At 43.9% G+C, this 24,877-nt stretch overlaps 1 protein-coding gene across 2 annotated transcripts in view; it reads left to right on the top strand.

Moving 5' to 3' along the window:
- LOC128305866 (glutamate receptor 1-like) overlaps positions 1–24,877 on the top strand; it is a 55,370-nt gene that overhangs the window by 27,743 nt on the left and 2,750 nt on the right. Inside the window, exons 4-11 of one of the 2 annotated variants that reach the window (XM_053043492.1) lie at positions 8,352–8,605; positions 15,395–15,781; positions 16,489–16,831; positions 18,264–18,526; positions 18,774–18,859; positions 19,315–19,648; positions 19,745–19,989; positions 24,517–24,856. In XM_053043492.1, coding sequence (XP_052899452.1) covers positions 8,352–8,605; positions 15,395–15,781; positions 16,489–16,831; positions 18,264–18,526; positions 18,774–18,859; positions 19,315–19,648; positions 19,745–19,989; positions 24,517–24,856 — 2,252 coding nt within the window. Of the gene's footprint in view, positions 1–8,351; positions 8,606–15,394; positions 15,782–16,488; positions 16,832–18,263; positions 18,527–18,773; positions 18,868–19,314; positions 19,649–19,744; positions 19,990–24,516; positions 24,857–24,877 lie in introns of both variants that reach the window. The other variant, XM_053043491.1, reaches the window with a different exon arrangement.

Here is a 24,877-nt window from a genome sequence, read left to right as displayed (position 1 = left end):
TTGTAACTCTGTCGGATTTGACTTTTGCAAGCGATGTTCATTTCTGCAGTTTCAAAAGCAAGGATGTCCTTAGAAGGTGCAGAGTATTCGAGGTTATTCGGACGGATGGACGAGTGGACCTCCGGCGAGCATGTAACAAGAAGAAAAGTGCCTACGTAGCAGATTTTCCCAAACGGTGATGGTTTTTGGGATGTGTTTCTCGGAGGGCAATATTTTGCCTTTGCAATATTTTCTTAGTCTGTCTTCCCTTGACTTCGGATGGCTACTTGCAGTTGCCGAACATCGTAGTAAAACCTTGGATAACGTCTTACGTGTGGCAGAAAGTTTCGGCCCTTTACCACACCCCTAGTAAGATATAAAAATGGTTTTCAGAGCATTGTTATGACTACACTAGTTCAAATGTTGGGCCCACCAAATTCCCCGAATCATAATCCACTTGATTATTTTGAGTATGGCACCGTTCAAAAGGATGGTAATAGAACTTCCAGTAATAACAATGCTCACTTAGATCACAACTTTTATTCAATTTTCCCCCGACCCTTCCCAGAAAGACTATGGAAACAGCTTCATTCAGGTGTCGAATTATGATTGAAGCTACTATCGAAATTGATGGTGTTTTTGAATAAATTTTGATGGCAATTTTGAATAAATCGTGTGTATAATACCGTATACTCCTTAAACTTTTTTTATTAATTAATGAAGTGTTGTAGATACAATGAAGATCCTGGCACAAGTGTCAAATTTATCCACATCACTATACAGTTGAAGCAGGTATCGACCATCGTTCTACCACAGGATCTGTATCAAATCGTATGCAATCCCGTACTTAAGGCATCCCTCACTATCTCACAACAAGTATGTAAAGTCAAAGAAACCCAGAATAGGCAAGTTAAAAAAAAAACAAATAATATCTACCTTTTGTTAAAATTTCAATAGTTTTTTAAAAAACAGAATCAGGTATGTTAAAAGAAGATTTCAATTCATATATGTCAACCGAATAGGATAGTTAGGACAAGAAAGATTATGTTCAAAGCAGCCAAATAGCATAAAGAGAGACATAAAAATCAGTTTGTATCTACTGCTCGAGAAGAACACATTGTAAGAGATTGACGGCAGCGTTAGTGCAATTAAAACACAGAACAAATCAACGGAAGGAGTTTGTATTATTTTTAATACAAAACAGATCACAGCGTAGGGTATTTCACGCCAACACCTTTAAATAATTATAACGATGTATAGCAAACCATGTCCCAATACTAAAACGTAGCTCGAATTTCGAAAAACCTCTTACATCGTTAAACATAGATTGCTAAGAAATTTGCTAAGAAATCTTTATCCAGCACCAAAATTCGACGAATCAATCAAACGTAAAATATATCATTTTTTGAGGCAATATTTTTTCCGGGAAATTAAGATAAACGGGCCGGGCTATTCTTTACCGAACAAAAATTACACCCCACCGGTAGGACGGCACTACGCTGACATTTTTCACTGGAACCCGTGTTTGATTTCGCCGTGCTGCGCTGAGCACGAAGTTAAAACGAAACATAAAAATATCTACCGAAGGTCAAACATTCACCACTACACAATGAAAAGCAAACGTTTTTATGTGTTTGTTTTTTTTTTCCTACTTGTTTTATTTGACCCGAAGCTACGGGCAAAACATTGCTGAAAGCACTACACCACTATCGATCCATATCGTTTTCTATCAGTGCGTGGGTTTTCGTTCGTTTTTTTTTTATTTTCGCAAAACAAGAAACGGTTGAAAAGGGGAAAAAAAGCTCAACAGCAAGCGAAGTTCTACGGAAAGGAATTTCATTACTTGCAGCGAAACCTTTCAGCTTCAATTTCCGCTCATTGACCGTCTTTTTTCGTCTATTCTTCGGTACGGTGCTCCACTCCATTCGACAGCATGGTTACGATGTCTTCCCGGGCACTATCGATAGTATCGGCCGAGGCGAGATGCTCCTTCGGGGTTCCGTTTAACAAAAACGAGCTCTCGAATGAGCAGTCTGTGGCCCGATTGGAGACGAACGTTTAACAAGCGGCAAGAATATTCTTGCCTTAAAAGAGATCTAATTTAGCCGTGCTATATTTTCCCACCGGGCAGTGCATTAACGCTAGTGCCTCGGTACGGCACAACTGATAACTTAATTAAACGCTGCTACTGCTGGCGGACGCTTTCCCGTGCCCACCCAGCACCAGATCAAACAACATCCTGTTCGCGCGATAGACTCTCGTTCATCGTTCCAGAATTGTGCACCAGTAAACTTTGCTCCAACCCGTCGGACGAGTGGACACGACCGGTTTTTGCAAGCCATTTGTTTAACTTTACAACACAAAAGATAGCTCAGCAGAGACTTACATTTGTTTTCTGCGACTCGTGATAGCCTTCTGCTGCTGTCAGAGTCAGCGGAGCTCTCTGCACAACCACACGGTTACTGATGTTTGTTCGGAGCACAATGCGTTTCCAAGTCGGAGCACTAGCAAAACGGCAAATAGTGCAATGGAAAACCATTCTCCCCTTCCTCCACGCGATAGCAAAGGTCCCCCTTTGATGCTTGCCGCCAGAATACGCTACCCGGTGAAATAAGAACTTGTTTAAATTTTGTCTCTGTTTGCACAAAACTGTGAATTCCCATGCCGGGTGGTTTACTGCAAAACTTGAATATCCGATGCCTCCGGGAAAGGATAAGTCTCGGTGAGCAACCGCGCCCATGAGTGACGGCTTGAGTGAATTCTTGCGAGAGAAAACGTTCACTTCTTGCGGTACGCCCCAGAATGTACCACCACACCTGACCATACCCGGCACGCTTTGGGGTTGTGGGCCAAATGTGTGGTTCGGTAGCACGCTGCTCCGGTTCCAATTTCGCTGTCGGAAAAGTTGTGTTTCGTGCAGTGTATGTTGTGTATAACCTCGGGGCGTTGTTTAGACCACAGGGCCGGATTCGATTTCCCCGAGCATAAGTTTGTTTGCACATGCCAACCATGGCACACATCACTGGGACAGTTAAAGGACCGTGAGAAATGTATATGACGAAGCATCCCCATTGCAACGAGAAACCCGAGAAAGGCGGACCCAAGGGCCACTAAGCGGGTTGAATGCGGTGTTGATTTTATGTTGACATTTGCTTTTTTCCCACTTTTCCGATGCAGCAAAGCTGACCCTTTTCCTGCACGGTGCCATTATGCGCGATTGGTCAACAGAGTGAAAACCGACCGCCAGCTTCATAAAAATGTAAGATGAGTGGTTTTCGCGAAGGAAAAACATTCAGCAGTCAACAACAACAGACACACACACGCTGACACAAGGACGCTATGAGCTTTCTGCCAACAAATCGTTAAAAAGGCGAATACATTGGAAGAGTGATAGAAAATGGTTTCCGCCATCCAACTAACTTCCACTGTGCTCCCCAATGTTATTAAAAAAGTCACGAAAAGGGTACACGACAGAAGAAGATTTGGTTGACACATGCGAGACTACGAGACCTCGTAGTGTGTGGCGCTCGAACCGAGAACTCGTGTGTGCTTATAAAAATCCTATCGAGACAAATAAAATTTCGACTGTTTGCTCAATATATTGTCCGAATCGGTGCAAAAATTGTCTTAAATTTTATGAAAATCAACATATTTAATAAATTTTTCTAGAACTGTTTAAATTACCTTGTTTGCCCGTCAACCGTTCAATTATTAAGCATTTCCAAAATGGACCACCGGAATGAAATTCGTGGGACCATTTGTTCCGCATGTTTTTCCGCACTCTAATCTATTCCAGTCCCGTCTCGCTCACTGTTCTCGCACCGCATTATAATTGCGCTTCAAATGAAACAATAACAAGCTCCAGAGCATATGCTCGCAAAGGATCAGTATGCAAATTTGTTCAAGGGTGAGAGCTTATGTGCTTAAACCTTCACCCAGAACCGCCACCAAACGTGTTTAATCTTTATTCTAGATTTCATTAGAACGAACGAGCACACGTTTGCACCCGTGCACTGTACAGCCTTAACCTGTACTTCTAAGGATTTAGAGGATAATGATACACCTTTTTTGATTTATGAGAGAAAATTGAGCTTCTGTCTTCCCGCTTGCACGGCCCCCGTTCTTCTGTGTAATGTAATAGAGTTAGGGTTTAACATAAATAGCTAATGCTATCTAACCCTAGACAATATGCTCTCGGACATTCACGCCGTTGAGGTTGCAATTGTATAGGACGATCACACCTCTACCCCTTGAACTTTGCACACTCACAGCTACTCACTATCTCTTTACGTATAACACGTTCGTTGTTAGACGTTTAATCAGCTGGGAGCTAAAAAAAAAAGAGAAAATGCAGCAGCAGTAACAGTACGTTTGGATCGCCCACATCAGCCTGCAACTGTGGTTTGACCAGGAGTCACAGTGCCACAACCACAGGCGCAGAACATAATCTCCGGTCTGTGGCAGTTGGGGCTTTCCGCCTTACTGGCCGGAATCTACCAAGACCCACCTCCATGTGGAACATTCTGTCTATCTACGCATCGACATACATGCACCTAGTTTGGAGCGTACATCATTTCCTTGTTTTATGCACGACAGCACATCGAGATAAAGCAATGGTCGCAAGCCCTCCCTGGGACATGGGTGCACCAATGCTTCCCTGTGCATTGCAACAGAAAATACTTTGTCGTCTAAGGATACGGTGTGAAAACCCTGTCCATGGCGTTGGAATCCGGGAATGGAACAACTTTTCACACCGGAAACACCATTTGCGGACCGAAACACAATGGAACCGAAGCTCGTACACATCCCCACACACACATGTCCCGGAACACTGACGGACACACTTACACCTTGACGCCTCTCCGCTTAGTGATCGGACTGTAGTCGACCCCTGTTCTGTTCTGCTCTTGCGGTGTTTTCTCGCCTGATGTAATTAGTATGAGAATGTCGTCCAACCGAATAAATAAGCTCTTTTCCGCATTCATCCGTTATTTTCCCGGCCATAATCCCACAATTCTTCTCCCTTCCAACCAGCCAGCCGCCCATCGCTTCGCTGCGCACTTTATCAACGCCATACTGTTTGGAAATACTAAGCCCTCGTTACTGTGTCAGGGAAGGAAATTTGCGAGCAAAAACTTTAGCCTATCGTTTGATCGTGCCTGGTTTTTCTTTCCGCCGGTTCCTAGCACTTCCATCGGGCCCACATCGTGCCGTCTACGCCGTATCATTGACACCTCATACACACGACGACGAGTGTGTCGAGAACACTGTGTTTTGTGCAACGGTTAGTGTCGAGGTGTTAAACGAAGTGCCAAAGCTGAAAAAGCCGGATTAGGGGAACGCACAAACCACCACTACCAACGTTCGGTGGAGGGAGAGTTTTCCGAATTCCAGAGTAATACGTTTGAAGCAATGTTCTCACTTTCCCTATCTAGTCTTGACGATGTACCACGGGATCAAACCATGCTGTGAAGGGAGATTTGCTATTCCAACATGTTCCAAGGAATTGAGTTAAAGGGTCCCAAAAACTGGGACAAGCGAACAAATATCAATTTGTGACGTTCTTCGATTCGAGGTTGAGTGCAGGATTTGATAAGATGATTATGAATACAGATGGCTTTGGGTCGTTGAGTTCGATAACAAAAAAGTTATACAGTATATCATAACTCATATGCTTACGACGTTTGATTATTTGTGTTGGTTGTCATTGACATTCTAATTTAACCGCACGTTCGATCCCGGTTCCTGATCAAATATGTTTTAGATCTGCTTGAAATTAATCGTATTCTTTAATTCCAATGAACATGTTTTGCATTGACATTCGTGAAATTGGCAAGACATTATTATTAATTGCTTATTTTACTCTGCCTATAACCTTCTGGTTACCAACCAGACAGAGGATGCTTTAACGAAATTTTCTGAAGGTCATTATCTTTGTTCGGCATGCTAGTTAGAGGAGCTTTTTTAAATTAAATATCGTCAAAGTGGACTAGCTGCTAGAACTCATCAATCATTACGACCTTCAAGCTTCATTGCCTACGGGAACAAAGCGGAAACGACTGAAACGACACGAAACGAGAGGGCCAGATAACCAAAACATCGAAGAAGTTGAAGTAAAACTTCACTGATGGACCAGCTAGGGCTCGAAGAAGACCGAACAAACACAAAATACCGTCCCGTGCAAAATATTCCCGCTTAATTTTTTCAACCCTTCCCGGAACTTTGCACGTCTAAAATGTCCTTTTGATGCTTCCCGATTCAATCAATTTCATCTTAATTATATCGGCAAAAAGGGTTCAAACGGGCCGGCGATGTTCGTTGCCAGCACCAAAAGAATTCGAAAGGTATGCCCGTGATTGATATTTTAAACCAGCAGTGTTCTTTTTTTGTCACGAAACGTCGCCTAATTAAACGGAAAAAACCTACATCAGGTGAAATATTGCACCTGCTGGAAACAGGGAACTCATTTTCACACTCCTGTTGACTCTGAAATTACACCAAATTTTTAATTAATAATAAATATCACATCGAGCAATACAGCCTGGTCGCTCTTGACAAACAAAAAAAAATAAATAAATATCGAACTGGCAGTGGAAAAAATCATTCCCACAAAGCTTTTAGGTTCTACAGCCTTAACCAAAAACGTCCTTTAAAAGGCAAAACAAGTGCATCAAAATAAAATACACTTTAATTTAGAACTAAGCCACCAGTTCTAGTGTCACATTAAAATCCACGAAGCCCACAACCCAAACACCACAAACGGAACCACAAATTCATTTTTGTATGCTTCCCAGTGAATGACTTTTAAAAGCACGTTGTTTTGAACCAGCCGATCCTCGAGCTCGAGCTTTTCCTATTCTCCTTCTTCCGTTTTCTAATTTTCCATCTCGTGTGCCGTTAGTGTTTTGCTGAAAAACTCCGATGGAAAGGTCACGCGCACCCTTTCGTGCCGTCGTGCTGAGCAACTTTTAATTCAATTTAATTTAATTTATTTCATTTTGTCATGCGCTAATATTACGTATGAATATTGGCGTTACTTCCACCGGAACGCGCTCACTTCCGGAACCAACCATCATTGCGCTAGATAGCGTCTTTTCAAATCTTCTACGCGAAAGGAGAATTCTTCCGCTCCTGAAGCTCTCATGCAGAGAAAATTCCTTATCATCCCTTCTCCTCGCCGATCTCACCGTCAACTCCACGCGATGACTTCTTTATACGCGCATTAGCTTTGTGGGTGATTCTGGTGCCTCTTACACAAGCATTCTGTGAAGAAATTGAGTTTCCAAACGACTCCACTGCACAAAGAGAGAACTAATGCTCAACATTTTTCTTTTCAATTTCTGCTTGTTTTTCAGTTATCAGATGTGTAAATAACTATAATCTCAAGAGGATGGTTTCCATACCTTTTTCTCCTATGTGTATGACCCACATTCGCACACACGGTGTATTAAAATTAGACTCTTACTTCAAATTCAAGAATAGTGTCCCGCATAGTGTTTCCCACCACATGTTCTAGTTCCCGTTGTCCAATCGTTCAACTTAATGCGTCTGGTGATAATGGCGAAAGCGAAACAGAACCATCATCGAGAAACGGTGACAGTAGTCTGGCAAGAGAATACAGCACTGGAACTTTATTCACTCCTGGTAGAAATAGGCGCCTTACACAATTCAAGCACAACTTTACTAAGCCCTTCCGGGATTCCTTTTGTTCCCAAGAGTCACCCGTCAGAAGCTCCTTTTCTTCAATGAACGCTCGAAAAAGAAACTTACTGTGGGTCGAAACCCCCCGAAGAGGAAATAACCGAGATGCAGCTAGGCTCAATGCTACCCATTTTTTCTGCATCTCGGTCTATCAGTCCCTTTCGGGCTCTATCTACCTATTTGGTTTAACCGGTTTATCCTTCCACCGTTCTATGGCACACTCGTCGAAGGACACTGGGACTACACAGAACAAAAAAAACATCGCCTAAGGCTTTGATTCAATACAATTTATTCTCTGTACGTATGCCAATTTTCATTTGTCACCCTGGAGCCCTGCGAGCCCTGTGTGTCGGAGTAAAACCCATTTGTCCCACATTCGGGACAGCACCATGATTGGGAGGATACGTATCTTAATGGGCCTCATGAAGCCACAGTGGAGAGAACACTTTTACCTTTACACTTGTCAATTAACATCACCTTACGTCCCCTATTCCAACAAAGCTGCCCGTGGAAATTGGACTTTCGGGTTGGGGACCGTCTGCAGGTGTGAGGCATCTCCCTGATTTAGCAGACACTTTTCTGCTTGTTGTACGGAGCCTCGAGTATTGTGCATGTATTTTATCTTTCTGTTCACTTTCTCTCCCGATTTGCTATTCCACGCTTTCCCACAGGCCTATTGCGGCTGCAGCAGATCTACCAGGGACTGCGGCCGGGCAACGAAACCTTCCACGTCGAGACGGTCAAGCGGATAGCGAACGTGAGCGATGCGATAGAGTTCCTGCGCACCATCGAGGAACTGAACCGGTGGTCCCGGAAGCACATCGTCCTCGACTGCAGTACCGAGCTGGCCAAGGACATCGTGGTCAGTCACGTCCGGGACATCACGCTCGGCAAGCGCACCTACCACTATCTGCTGAGTGGGTTGGTAAGTGTTTTCGTTCTTTGCCATCGAAGTTGTTTTTTTCTCTCCTCGACTTCTTCTGCTCTATTTCTCCCACGCTCGTTTGGCAACGGGACGCATTCAGCCAGTGAGAAACATTTACATACAAATCGAACTTTGAGTTTTGCTTCGATTGCGTAGCTTGAGCGGATAGATAGCAAATTGTCTCCCGTTTCCAATTCGCATCAGTTAGTGATTTCGTAGAGTAATAATAACACAAACCAGTGATTAGTTTTCCTTTCCCATCTGCTCCATTATTCTCGGTGTACTGTTGAGCGTGAAATTAATCTCATCTCGAAAGGGTTGTTGTCCGCTCGAAGTGGGGCCAATAGGAACACGACCGTTAGCCCACGGGTTCTAAATGTAGAAATGCAACATCCAAGGGGCCGCCAGTGATTGCTCTGTTGCTCCGGTGTGACTTTACATTTACAGAAATCCTCAACAAACCCTCATTTCTCGAACGTCACTGCCACGTCCTCTGGCGGGCAGCCATGGCTCGGAAGCTTGCAATGAGCCTTTTTCTAGCACTGAGCATGACCTGCGGCTCACAGTGGGCAGTAAAACTAGTATTACTGATTTTATGCTTTCCACTTAAGCAACCTTCCGCCACCGGACGGCTTAATCCACAACTCGCATTACTCAAGGGCACCACAGAGCCCACAAATACATTCACACGCTACTCTTGATAGCACTTTGATACGTCGCCTTCTCTTACGGTTGCATCCCCTGGAAGCCATCAAAATCAAATTTAATGCCCTCTTCACGCCCGATGACGTCATTGATGAGAGCTTTTAAGCAGTTTCTTCTTTAATGCGTTTCTTGTTAGTTTCATTGCCAGCGCCCTGCTCGCAGATGTTGTAAACCCATCTGGAGGAAAGCGAGCAAGATATTCCCTTTAGTAGCACTATCAAACTACATGGGGGCTTGTGTTCCGATTCTACCAGACACCGTGGAGCGGGTTGTCTGATCCAACGTCCTGTTTAACATTGCATGAAATTACCTTCTATTTCGATGGAAAGAACATAAGCTGTGCCGAGAGAGCACCGCCATAGTGCGTTCGGGCGGCTAGAAATAGTTATTGTCATTTCAGTCTCACAAAAGCATGGACCGTGCTTACCGACAGTCAGAAATAATTGCCGGCTGTTTCGAGGAATACAAGTCAAATGGAAAGGTGCACCGGCGCTTCAGTTACATCCACTAAAACAAAGAACCGGCTTTGCATTCTCAACACAAACGGTGGTGGCTCCAATGGTGATTGGTGATTGGCTCAATCAAGGCGCTACCAAAGTTGTCGTGAGGATGATTTTGGGGATAATGAGAGAATCAACCACAACACTGTCACTCAAGCAACGTTCGAAGCTTTGAAGAGAATCATGAGGACTTACAGATTGGCTGTGTGTTTCAGCAATACCTCTTCGATTGTCTCCTTAAGCCAAATGCAAATATCAACCCAAATTAACTAACCTTTACATACACACCTGAGAGAATCACATGAAGCCATACCGAAAGCGTTAACAAGGTGTCATTAGGATTATGGTAACAATAAATTGGTGCGAGATTGGGAAAGTAGTAATACCTCGACCTTTGGTAATGTTGAGTGGCACCGGTAGTCCACTCCCAGAAATGTAAGATCGATATCACATTAGAATTGCTCATATGGTGTGAAGTAGCTTTATTATTTGAGTCTAAATGAGTCACTTTACACGAAGCCAACCTCAGTGCCATTACATACACCTTCCTGTTGATTCATTTTGTCCTTTTTCTAGCTTCCAAATCAAAACTTCCCTCGCTACAAAAGAATCTCATGGAAGCAGCAGTATCGGGATATAAAATAAACATAAACTTAAATAGGTTTTGCATACATCAACACAGAAGGTGTAGTAGCTAAACGTTAGTAAACTCACCGCAACCATTGCCGGGAAAGGGATCAGAGGGTCATATTGCCCGCGGTGATTTGTTTGAAGGTAGTCTTCAATTAAGGGACTTAATATAACCCAACCGCAAATACTGTGTGTACATCCTCCGGTGCTGGACTTAGATTCGACCCCGGATGGACCTAGGGTAAGACGGTTCACGTTATACCGTTCGTTAAATGGTTCAATCATCTGGAAGCGTAAGGTGCAAGCAGCAGGAATAACAACATCCGGTAAAACGGTGGGAAAGGAACCACATTGCCCTACTTCTGCTCATTAAAGTCAACGCAATATATTTGGCTTGGAATGATCCTGTTTGCTCTTCTGTTGGGCGAGAGCACCAGTGTGTGTACGGGGTTGTTCGGGCATGTAACACGAGAGTCTTGTATGGAGCTCATAGCCGCACATTGCAAGAGAAGCTTGTTATAACTTCCTTCATATTTAATTTTACAATTAGAGCACATCATATTTTCGGTAAGGGATACGTTTTGCTTAAATCCATCTTATAATGGGCATGAGGTAGCACAATCGAAAATTATTTCTTATTTCTGGGTATCAATGCTGTGGACCTTCTTGCGATGAGCACAATCATCCGTTCCAGAAATGGTTAAACGGGCAGATTTAACATCATTCGCTGAAAACCATTGATGGTCGACAAAGCATGATTCATTTCATTTCAACTCCTGAGCATTTACTCGTCAGAAAGAGCTTTCCAGCGCTCTTCAAAAATGTCGATTATAGGAATCACTGAGCTTCTGCACGAAGTTTTCTAATAGTCCAGCGTGCGTCAACATCTCAACATCCTTCGGTAATACTCTGTAAAAGCTGCCGAAAAAAGATTTTTGAAATAGAATATGGCGAACATGTCGAAAGTTCCAATTTTTAATGCCTCTTTGTGGATGGGAATATGATACACTCAACCAAAATGAAAGCTGTTTTTAGATGCATGTATCAAACACCAACACTGAAACCGATGCTTCGCTCATTAGGCGCCCTCGGGTGAGGGCGCTCTCCAAAAAGCTCTCTAGTCTGTTCTGTGTTAAGTTTACTGGAAAATAGACAATAAGCCACAGTATGAAATTCAATACTCATTGAGGATGGTTGAAACTTATCCGAAGTAAATCACAATGCTTTTTCCCTAAAAGGCTGTATGGAAACAAAAGAATCAAAAGCCGTCATCATTTTAAGCAAACTTGGTCATGTAATCTCGGTGCAATCCGTGTTAAGACTTTGTACCAACTTGAGTCGTTTCTAATTTCACTAACTTGCACAACTTGCTGCAAACAATCGTAATCCAAATGAAATATTCTCTCATCTGCTACATGAAGTTGCGCATTGGAATTTAAAGTTTGTTGTATGCATTTTGATCCCCAAAAAATATATTTCAGCGATGTTATGGGTGTTTGATATTTCACGCAAATTTGAGCAGGTGTTTTTTTTTTAATTTAAAAAATAATATATCACTTCTTGAAAGTTTACATTTTTTACCAAATCATTGCTTAGATTTCTGGTTTGCGAAAAAAGACGACGTACAATATTTTCCGAATCATTTCAAATCGTGAACCACTGGGCGCCTCCATCGAAGACTTTCCGTGACAGAAAAAGGCTTCGTATTTACAATGTTCTGAACATATACAATATCATCAAGCTCTCGTGTTTTTCCTTGTTTTTCTGTACAATCAACGGATGGTAGTCGGCCTATAAGAGTGGCACCGTGTCATATCAGTGGTAAAACCGGACGATTGCAGCAATGCTAGATGAACCACCCGGTGGCAAACGAAACAAATTGACTTTCAACCAAAAATGTCTATTTGCTTTCCATTTCCCAGAAGTTTTGTTTTTGTTCATGACCAAACGGACCCAAATGCGTGTTGTTTGCAACAAACTAGTCAAGGAATTAAGCTCAGTGCAGCAGATATCTGATTAAACCCAGATGCTGTCCATCAGCCTCATTATGGCATGTTACACGGAGTGTCCGTTTGAAGCAACTGCTTGTCCACTATCAAGACATTTTCAAACGCACTCACAAGGTGCTACATGTTTGTTCCAATCAGTTCATTAATAGCAGCAATGGTCATCCATTGTTGACTGGATGGTTTGCAATCACAGCAACATCCCATCGTGTTCATCATCGTCATCAGTAACGATAAATTATGTTCGTTTACCTTGCACTCGAAGGGCTTTCGGAATTGTTTACCGCACCGTTGCAATACGACACCAGAAACACAACCAAAACTGGTTAACCAGAACAAGATCCCCGTACTAAGTGGATTGTATTCCTGAGCCTACTCTTTCCTCATTAAGGTGACACAAGGCGCAATTGACACATGGCGAGACAAAATGTTGGTGTTGGTAGTGTCACTGCTTCACAAGCGATCATTGAAACCGTGTCTGTGTTTCCTCAATCCCACCATCTGTTCCAAAATTCGGAGTTGCGAAATGAAATGCAGTGGGAATGTTTTATTAACTAAGTTCACTATTTGTTTATCTTGCAACAAAAAGGGAAAATTAATAGCGTAGTTAAAGGTAACTGGAAACTCGAGTCACCTGTTTCAACATTACAGAAAAAGTGCTGATTGTTTCATGTCTACTTCACTGCAAAACCACATCAAATGTAGTCCTACGACATAACGACATAAAACAAACTTGGTACCTTGTTTGTTCAACGTTTCGATAGCTCTTCCACACGACGACTTCCTACAGGACAAAGCGGCAGGCTAGACGATCGCTGAGGCGAATGAAATTCTCTTTGTCGCCTGAAATAATATTGACGGTTGGATTGTTTAAGCCTTCACGAGGACCAGTTAGTTAGCGTCGTAATGAATCTGGCTTTCTGTATTGACTATTCCGTGAACCACCAACATAAACAATTGCTGTTTGGAGAATTTTCAGACGCTTCCATTCAAATGTGACGGAAAATTCTCGCATATTCGATTGCTTCGATGTGACGCAAAACCACAAACAAGGGATTTCAGTATCGAGCTTCAATTGTTCCTTACCTTAATCTACCATGACAATACTACGATTGCCAAGGTTGTATCGAAAAGGTGTGCAAACCACATGAAAGAGAAAATGTTAATGTATTTGATTCGACTAGAATTCAACGGAAATTTCAAAACATTGTAAATACGAAGCCTTTTTCTGTCACGGAAACTCTTCGATGGAGGCGCCCAGTGGTTCACGATTTCCAATGATTCGAAAAATATTGTAAGTCGTCTTTTTAGAATTCTAAGCAATTATTTGGTAAATATGTAAACTTTCGAGAACATATGTATTATTTTTTATATTTAAAGCAACATCCGCTCAAATTTGCGCGAAATATCAAACACCCAGAACATCGCTGAAATCGCTAAAGCATTGAGAGTATTTATTTTTAACAAACATTTTCCCTTGCCACACGTATCGATTTGTTCAATGCTTTTCTTGTAACACGATATGCCTCGGTTTCGATAGCATTACCAAAACGACTATTACTAACGACCTTCGGCCCACCCATCTCGTTGATCATGTACCGTTTATCATGTATCCTTATTCCATCTATCAGTTACCATCTTATCTAACTTTTACGGTTCCTCGCATTTTATCGCAACCTCGGTCAGGATTGCCAGTCCTAGCGCTCTCCTTCCGACGAACGATATTTTGGTGGGCTCTGTGAGTGCTCATATTGGTGTTTGGCTTAGAATTCGAGATCGATCGGACCTAACTTTGAACCGTCCCTCCATCTCATCGCTCTCTCTCTCTCTTTCTCTTTGCATCCCGTTCGATATCTCACTCTTTTCAATTGACTAAATTTATTCGATCGGTATTCCGTATTTCACCCGGTGGCCATCAGCCAAGGGAACATAACTCGTCAGAACGTATACACGCTCGCCTTTCCCTTCCAGCTGGTTCGTATTATTGCAATCAAAACCGGAACCGACATCAACATGCGTATAGGCAAAACATGCGCTTCCAAGCTTCCCCGCTGGGCTTACATCAATTCAATAGAACCGAGAAGTGAAACTCGGTACAAACTCGCCACCAGTCAATTTATATGATTTAACATAAATAGACTGCTCTTCTACTTCCATTCCTTCCATCGGCTCTCTCGCTCTGGACGTTGTTATTTCTGTCAGTGACGCTTGACGGCTCGGGACGGAGTTTCTGCCGCCGGGATTTGGCAGTCACATTCGAGCTTTGCTTTATCTATTATCTTTACACTCATGCACCTAACAATGTTGAAGTCTACATGCATAAGCCCGCTGCTCATGCTCTTGTTATAGCCAGTATCAGTGCCGGCATTTCAATCTCCTTCCCAACATCTTGTGAAGATTGTCGCTTGGACAAATTCTTGTTCGATATTTCAATTCGGTATCATGCTGTGTTTTGTACCATTTTAACATATGAAAAACGAATCTTATTGCTCCCTCAGCAATGTTTAAAATATTTCATCGGAAAGAGAATATACGACTGAACTGGTAAAGCCAAAAACAAGTTGTTGGTTCAATTTTGCATATATTTGTCAATCGTACCAAGTCAGAAACATTCTAGAGCATTCTGACGATGGCAGAGTCATCTCAAACCACATTAAATATTCTCCTCTTCCACAGATTATGAGCTGCTCTAAGGAACTTGGTGTTTATAAAACAGTTTCAGGAGTTGTTTGATCTAAATGTTTTCAGTGAGCATAGCATCGCCCTCTAACCATTCAGATCTGGGTGCATTAAAGTTGTTTTGCTTCTCCACACAGGTCTCCGAATTCCTGTTGCGTGATTTCAAAACATTATCTATGTACCCATCCCTCGGTTTATCTTGCTGTTCTACACGGAACCCGCGCTTCCCTCACACACACTCTCTCTCTTTTTCTCTTCCTCCTTCGCAGGTGATGGATGATCGTTGGGAGAGTGAAGTTATCGAGTACGGAGCAATCAATATCACCGGCTTCCGTATCGTCGATACGAGCAAAAAGTACGTCAAGGAGTTTCTTGATGGATGGAAGCGATTAGATCCGACCACATCGCAGGGCGCCGGCAAGGAACTGATCTCGGCCCAGGCGGCCCTCATGTACGATGCCGTGTTCGTGCTGGTGGAGGCGTTCTCCAAGATTATGCGCAAAAAGCCGGACCAGTTCCGAGCGTACACGATGCGTAATCGGGGCCAACCGTTCAACCTTCCCACCAACGGCACGCGAACACTGGACTGTAACACCTCCAAAGGTTGGGTCACCCCGTGGGAGCACGGTGATAAAATTTCCCGCTACCTGCGCAAGGTAAGCAATGCGAAGCTGTTTCCTTCCACCTGACCGGTCTGGCACCAATCTGCAAAGTGGGCTGCTTGGAGTATAAAATTACGCGACAATTGCTCTATTTCCATTAAATATTTGTCAAAATTCAGGCTTTAGAAAATTCTATTTAAAGTATAAAAATTACTTATGTTACCAATGTTTTGCAACTGATTGTAAAATAATCCTTACAATTAGCTTGTTTGCAACGTCGACCCACCAGTATTGGACTGTTTTGAGACCCTTTTTTATTCTAGAATGGCTCAATTTCTGCCTAGGTGTGTACCTTGGCCAAATCGAGCCAAGATTTATGAGCCCATGATACATTATTATGGCTACCAGTCCTTATTTATGCCATCACTTGCGCTGCGTTTGTTGCGTAGCGAAGCTTGCTTTCCTTCCACATAAAATGCAACCCCACTGCCGGCTAATATCGGTTCGTTATTTCTCTCTGTACCATCCAACTCACCGGTTCTCTCTGTTCTGTTTATCGTTCTTGCAAATGGCACAACTTTTACACCTTCCCGTCTATTGGCATCATCGCCGCTACTACAATCGCCACAATTGCACGGTTGGCATTGGGCCATCAACGCAAAAAAAAACCCACCACTACAACGCTCCACGACGCGATATGTGACTGCTTTACGGTTGGGTACATGCCGGGGTTTTTACGATCCCGCTTTTACCGAGACCAGGTGGAAATCTCGGGCCTCACCGGTGATATCAGATTCAACGAGGACGGCAAACGCCAGAACTACACGCTGCACGTGGTCGAGATGACGGTGAATAGCGCGATGGTGAAGGTGGCCGAGTGGTCGGACGAAGGTGGACTGGCGCCGGTCGTCGCCAAGTACACCCGACTCAAGACGGACATGCATTACGAGCGGAACAAGACGTACATCGTGACGACCATCATCGAGGAGCCGTACATCATGCTGCGACAGCCGGAACCGGGCGAGACGCTGGAGACGAACGAGCGCTTCGAGGGCTACTGCAAGGATTTGGCCGAGCTGCTGGCGAAAAAACTCGGCATCAACTGTACGTATACACACCGTTTTGCTCAGTTCATCCCCAGTCTCCCTTTTGCTTTTACATCTCGCCAGTGAAAAGATACCAAACTGACATAATTTTGGACTTCTACTGCCATGGGCTGTGGTACGCGGAGAATGTAAACTTTGGGATCATGTTTTTCATTGACTTGACCATGTTTGTGTGTCTTTTTTTAAACTCACCTCCATCATTGTTGCTTCAAATCAGTTGAGGGTTCGTTTTTTGTAATTCACATTTAAGTTAAAAGAAAAACTCTCCAAAAGGTAGACGAGTGCTTTGGGCGCAGTCGGATGGCACTTCACACCAAGTAAAAGTAATAATGTTAGACTCAATCAATAAATCTATAACCTTAAGGACCTTACGAATATTAAGATATATTTTACACAAATCTTCAGCTCATTGCAATACAAGATATAATCTTCAATAAATATAATTACTCGCTGCCTGTTGGCAAAAGGTTTTCAATGTCAAAAGGACGTTTAAAGACAGCATTAGCAACGCACCTTCATGGAGCGAGGTAATACTCCATCACGCTATTGAAAGTACTTCCCTATTAATGCTGCCAATTCCCTCGATGGAATCAGTCGTTGTGGAATAATGTATATTATTCATATTGATGGCCGGGTAATATGGGAAAGTACAAGCAATCATTCATCATTCATTTCCGAATGGTATAACCATAATACGGTGATTACACGTGACCCACTTGTGTTCTGATTGAAACAAACCTTCAAATAACTTCTTGTTGCTCTTCCCTGTTGATTTACATTCGAGAGTTTCATAATACGCTTTAAAGCACTTTAACGAGGTTTGATTCGATATTCTGACTTCATATTGGAAGATGATTGTATTTTTTTCCGAATGGAAATACACAAAAAGATTTACTAACTGTCTCAAAAAGTCATTAGAAGCACAGAAAAAACAGTGCAATATTTCTCGTATTTGATTTATATTTCATATTCCAATGAAGAACCATATCCTGTGAACACTTTATGTTCCTCGAATGTCTAATAGTCAACCACAATTATACACACCATGAAACCACTGCAAGAAACCCTTTTCCATTCCCTCATCAAGGTCAAGCCTTAAGCTTAACAGAAAGGACAAGATAGTCCCACTTTCAATATCTCTCCACACAAAGTTTATATTTGAAAACTTTCCAATTAGCCCCCAAGATGCGGACGAGATCCTTGTTTGATGTCTACTCGGGTAGACATTCTTTCACCAGTCGCCGGTTGCCTTAAGATCCCTTTTCATTAGAGTTTTCATTTCATGAGTTACCTACCCAGGAAACTGTTTTTACGCTCGCCAACTTTCAGCCAAATTAAATGTCCACCAGTGGCGCGAAAGACAAAAACAAACCTAAAACTTCAAATTGAATCTTTTCCTTCCTCCGTTCATGTCGCAACCCAACGACCAGACGAGCTGCGGATAGTGAAGGATGGTCAGTACGGTTCGGAAAACCCCGACGTCAAGGGTGGCTGGGACGGAATGGTGGGCGAACTCGTCCGGAAGGAGGCCGATTTCGCGATCGCCCCGATGACCATCACGTCCGAGCGCGAGCGCGTCATCGATTTCAGCAAACCGTTCATGTCGCTCGGCATTTCCATCATGATCAAACGGCCGGTCAAGCAGAAGCCGAGCGTATTTAGCTTCCTCAATCCGCTTTCCAAAGAGATCTGGGTAAGTACGGGCGTGCTGTAGTTAAGGACGAACTAATGAGTGCCACCGAAAACCGTGACCCGCGGCAGCAGGAACACGAGCTTTCGGTGGTGTTATGTCGTCCTCCGTCAACCGCACGACGAACTCCGTCATACAATCCGTCGTGTTTGAAGTTACCTCCCGAGGTGGTCAATAATGCATTGCCCGCAACAAATGCGGCAGCTAACACTAATGCTCTGTTTGCGATCCACGTCCTTCCGGTGCCTAGGTGTGCGTTCTGTTCAGCTACGTCGGTGTCAGCATCGTCCTGTACATCGTGTCACGCTTTTCGCCCTTCGAATGGCGACTAGTTAATTATAACGGTAATTAATTTCCCTGTCCAAAGGAACGGACACCATTTCACCTTTTCGGAAATGTGCCGCCCTCGGGGATGCAGTGCGTTTCCGTCCTTACAGCCATTTTCGCCCAAAGTCGAGGGCATTCGATGGCGCACGGCACGTACCGTTGTCGCTCGCATTCGGATGAGTTGTGAACACTTCCGGTGGAAAACACTGCATCTCTCGCATGGACGCACAAAAGACGTAACTTATCTCATATGTTTTCCTTTCCGCTTCTTCCCCCTTTCCGGGCCAACGCCCGATCCAACCTGGTTTGTGTGCCCAAAACGTTGGGTGTTGCGCTTCCCGGACCATCATTGGCATTGCCCTCATGGTGTGACTCGCCTGCTGCTGCTGCTCGTGCTGCTTTGTGACACACTTTATGGCTAATTCGGCTACCGTGCGTTACTATCCGGCGCTGCTGCTGCTGCTCTTACCACAACCGGATATGTCAGGCGAACAACCGGACGCAGTGCCACAGGCGACGGTAAATGAGTTTAGCATTCTGAACTCATTCTGGTTCGCTCTGGGCGCCTTCATGCAGCAGGGCTGCGACATCTCGCCGCGCTCGATCTCGGGCCGGATCGTCGGCTCGGTCTGGTGGTTCTTCACGCTCATCCTAATCTCGTCCTACACGGCCAACCTGGCCGCCTTCCTGACGGTCGAGCGCATGGTCACGCCAATCAACTCCCCGGAGGATCTGGCCTCGCAAACCGAAGTCCAGTACGGCACGTTGATTCACGGCTCGACCTGGGACTTCTTCCGGGTATGTATCGCGCGGTTGTCCTGGCTTCCCGGCCCAGGAGCTCATTAATTTCAATGCTCTTCCCCAAATGCTCTGCCCTGGAAAACCTGGAAACAGAAATCACAAATCTCCCTGTACAGCCGCATGTGGGAGTACATGAACTCCCGCAAGCACCTATTCGTCAAGACGTACGACGAGGGCATCCGGCGGGTGCGCACGTCGAAGGGCAAGTACGCGCTGCTCATCGAGTCACCGAAGAACGACTACACCAACGAACGGGAGCCGTGCGACACGATGAAGGTCGGGCGGAACCTGGACGCGAAAGGGTTCGGCATTGCCACGCCCTTGGGCTCACCGCTAAGGTAAGCCGTACGAACGATTTTAGTGAGGAGCTTTCGTGCGCACCGCAGCATTGCGGTGGGTAAAAATAGCAGTAACTTTGCGTAAACACGTGCACCCGTCCGGGCGTGCGAAAGGGGCACACGGGGGCACAACGGGAAATGCTAGCGAAAAGTAGCAAAGGTCAAGAACGTGTTACGCCATCCTCGCCAACGGTTGCACAACACGTGTGCCCTCTGGATGGAATTCCAGAATTCCAAAATGGAAAGCTTCCATTTTCCGCGGAAAACTTCACATTATTCACAAAAGCTTCAGCTGTACCTTTTCAGAATTTAAGCTTACAAAACAGGACATTTGAAAAGCTTCCTAAACAGGACATAGGAAAAGCTTTTTCATATTCAGCCGTGTGAAAGCGATGTAAAGCGATAATCCTTTTTCGTAAGCTTTCATGTCGCTTTCAGTAAGAGACACGGCATTTGAACCCAATTTTTAACAGTAACAGGATTTTTAAATTGTTAACTTTAACAATACAAAATTCAAAGTTTCTGTATTAGAAAAATTATTATAAAAATTAGTAAAAAAAAGGATAAACGTATTCAACGAGAAGATAATTATTACTCTTCAAACTTCAACCAACTTGTGTGGGGAAATAAGTCTCCTTAGACTCATTCTTGTGAATTCGACACATTCTCAATTTTAATAACCTTACGGTTTTCTCCAAACTTGATATTAGGCTGTACAAATATATCTAAAATGTTAATTTAACCAATTTAAATTTAATCTATAATATAATCAGTGAGAATATTTCGAAAACGAACTTTTATCCTGTATTATCGTTAAAATTGTTTCATGCTCTCAACCCATTCACGTTATCAACCGTCATTAAATAGTATGCCAGTAACTCACCAACAACTTTGCAAACTTCTTCATTGCTTTGTTTCAATTGCGGTTAAATATTTTCTTTCAACAAATTGACCATTTTCACGAAACAAAACCCAGAACGAAACAAACAAAAAAAAAAGCTGTCCTGCTCCCGTGTGGTCATAATTTGTTCCGTGAGAAATGTCACGAATTGACGAATTGTCGCAACGAAACCTTATAAACAAAATGCTTTGGCTCCGTTTTGGCCAGTACCAAACACGCGAGGGCAAATCGCGCTCGATGGAAGGGAAAGCCCTCTCCCATCCCATCCTCCCCGTTTTGGCATGCCGAAAATATTTACTGGTCGCATGCATTCATATCGGCATGCATGCTGTATGCAGCTCGTGACTATTGTATTCCCCCCACTCGGGGACAGCTGCAAGCGACCGAAGGTCGACAAATTGTAAGCAACCGCCATCAGTGCACGAACATCAGCATAATTCTTGGTTTGTGTGCTTTTTTTTTTGTCCAGCACGAACGTACGATGGCGTCCCTCCTCGCGTACACTCTCCACAATCCATTTTGAGCAAAATCCTGTTTTTGTTTAAATCAAGACAAAACGGAAACACATTTAACAAACAAAAAAAAAGCCGGTTTTTGTGTGCACTTTTGCTCAAGCAAAATTGCCCTAGTGGATTGCCCCCGGGGGTGCATGAAACAAAAACCGTAAAAAAAACCTCGCCCAGTGCCCAGTGCTACAAATGAATATGGAAAGTGCACAAAAAACCAGCACAAATCCGGAAAATGGAAATGCAACATAATAAAAATTCGAACCAACCGTGCCACACCGGGCCACGCCAAACGCGAGAAAGAAACGATGCCCCATAAAGGAATCCCAAACAAAAACTTGGAAGGGTTTGAGTGAATGTGTATGTGTGTGTGCAGTCTAGCGCAGCGTGCACCGAACTCAAACAAATCAACCGACCGTGTCCCATTAGTGCCGCACGAAAAGCAGTTCCCTCCGCATCATTACTCCACGGACGTCGTGTTGCTTTTTTTTTTGTTTGCTTCGTCAGCGAAATGCAACGCGCTCGCTGGCAGAACAAATAGTAAGAATGAATAGCAAACGAAGGGTTTGAAACAAAACAACAACACCAATTCCGAAGAAGAAAAAACCGGACTGGCAGGCACACTCTCTCGAGACAGAGCCCCGGGGGACGGGCAGTTGCCGCCCGGGCAAGGCTATATCTCGCTCGCTACTAGGTCAGCCTCAGCGACCCGGTCACGGCAGACGAAGATTGAGACTGTGTGACATTATTTTCGCTACTGCATAATGAAGTAGCGAAGTGGGGTGCAAGCGAAGTCATTCAATTTTCCAGCATTACGGGAAAGTGCACGATGGCCGGGTAGGTGGTTTGGTTTGAAATAAAAAAAAACCCGACACGAAATGTGTTTCGAAACAATTAGCAATCACGCTCAACGTTTTGCTGGTTTGGGTATTTCTGTCACCATCGCATCGGATCGAGGTGAAGTTGGCAAACTCACCTCTCGACCCCCTGCCTTCTTGTTTTCCTTATGTTGCACTTGCAGCAAATTCTACCCGGTGTTGTGTATGCACCGGAGTACGGAAGTACACTTCGGACCATCTTCACCCAAGATCAACTGACTTGTCGCTCGAAATCCGGCTGCTTCGATTGTGTACCTGTCTGAAGCATCCTTAAGCCTCTCTTCTCAGCACCGTGCCGTCTCGGTCGAAGTTGCAGAAAAAGCTGAATGACGGCTACACACACAGTACCCCGGATGAATGGAAGGTCGTGATCCAATTGCAATAGAAGTCCCACCGTGTAGGAAGCTCTCTGTGGGATTCGAGGGAGCGGAAAGCTTTTTTTCCAGTTCGCTCCCTCCGGGCTCGTCTGAACGAGTTGTGGAGTGTGTGGAAGCCAATACATCCGGCACGAAAACAGACACGTTGTAAAGTTGCAGCGTGCGAGAGGAAGCACCAACACGAGGGCCACTACAGAAACGTGACCCACACGGACGCCTCACCAATTCTGTCACCACGTACAGAAGACCCTCGTGGATACACCACAGACAGCTCAACAAAACAAACATGGCTAAAAGTGTCCTATGCCCTCCGGGTAGCTTCCACGTGTTAGTGTGTGAGTTTTTTTATCCCGCTTCGTGATGAGCCGGGTTCGAATGGCATAACGAGTGTATTTATCCAACACAAAAGCCTCATGACAGAATTAATTTGTTTGAGGAATAAGCATTTCATGCCGAATGTTCAGCTAATGTGCAAATATGCTTTTTCCCCTTGTTGTATTGGTCGTAGCACAGCTTGAAGATGCAATTACCATTCTTGAGCAACTTATAGCGTAAGCTCTTGATATGTCTAGTTTTGCTTGAAAGTGCAAGTATTGGGAGTTGATAGGTATTTAGTCTCTCTATAAGGAACCTTCAGACAAATTGTGTATTTCCCCTTGTAACAGGTCGGTTGTTAATTGTTTGGCCAAACACATATATCGCGCTAGAAGATATATATCCATATCATATTTCCTTTGTACCAACCTTCAAACGAATTCTGTCCAAATTTGACAGCACTCGGACAATAAGCTAATGAGCTAGAGCATTTTGTGTGATGCAACTTTTGTGTGTTTTGAGTAATCATGGAAAAGAAGGAATTTCGCGTGATGATAAAGTATTGCTTTTTGAAGGGGAAAAATACAGTCGAAGCCAAAAAGTGGCTTGATGAAGAGTTTTTGGACACTGCTCCACCAAAATCAACCATCAAATATTGGTATGCTGTGTAATGCTGTGCATGCTGTGTTCGTATAATTTTAAATGTGGTGAAATGAGCCCTGAGGACGGTGAACACAGTGGAAGCCCAAAAAAGGTGGTTACTGACGAAAACATTTAAACAATAATCACAAAATTATTAAGAGCACCCATAATGTGAAGTTGATGGAGATAGCTGACACCCTAAAGATGTCTGAGGAACGTGTTGGACATATCATTCACAGGTATTTGGATATGAGAAAGCTCTGTGCAAAATGGCTACCGCGTGAGCTCACATTTGACCAAAAACAACGATTTGATGATTCGGAGCAGTGTTTGGAGCTGTTTAAGCGAAATAAATCCGAGTTTTTGAGTCAATATTTTACCATGGATGGGTCTTGGCTTCTTCACTTCACTCCAAATTCCAATAGACAGTCATCACGGGTGGACTGGACGCGATGAACCTGCTCCGAAACGGGGAAAAAGCAAAAATCAGTTGGCATGGTTATGGCGTCAGGTTTTTGGTATTCGCAAAGAATAATCTTTATCGATTATCTCGAGAAAGTAAAGACCATTAACAGCAACTACTAAAACAAATGGCAAAAATTCATAAATTAGGCCACGAAATGCTTCGCCACCCACCGTATTTCGTGGATCTGGCTCCCAATGACTAATTCCTTTTCTCAGATCTCAAAAGGATGTACTCTGAGACGAAATTTTCCTCGGATCAAAAGGTGATCACCGAGACAAAGGTCTTTTTTGAGGCAAATAACAAATGCTTGTTGTTGAATTAAAAAAAATAATTTTGCAAAAAGCAATGTTTTACTGTCTTGGGCCAAACAATTATCAACCCACCTGTTATATCCAAATATAAAACTTATTTAATAAGCCCTTTCTTACTCTCTTTCTTGCAGAGATCCAATCAATCTTGCAGTGCTGTCGTTGAAGGAGAACGGCGAGCTAACCAAGCTGTTGAACAAATGGTGGTTCGATAGGACGGAATGCAAACACTACGACAAGCAGGACGCGTCACGAAACGAGCTGTCGCTCAGCAACGTCGCCGGCATCTTCTACATCCTCATCGGCGGTTTGCTGGTCGCGCTAGCGGTGGCGCTGGTTGAGTTCTGCATGAAAAGCTCCAACCGGTCCAGCAACCGCATACCGCTCTCCGACACGATGACCTCGAACTCAAACTCCAAAAACCGGCTCACGATGCCACCGGCGGCCCGGGAGTATGACAACGGTCGCATCGGGGTAAGTGGTGGCTACATCCAC

This window comes from Anopheles moucheti, chromosome 3 (genome assembly GCF_943734755.1).
Source record: "Anopheles moucheti chromosome 3, idAnoMoucSN_F20_07, whole genome shotgun sequence".
Classification (NCBI taxonomy): domain Eukaryota; kingdom Metazoa; phylum Arthropoda; class Insecta; order Diptera; family Culicidae; genus Anopheles; species Anopheles moucheti.
This window is presented reverse-complemented; position numbering and strand designations above follow the sequence as displayed.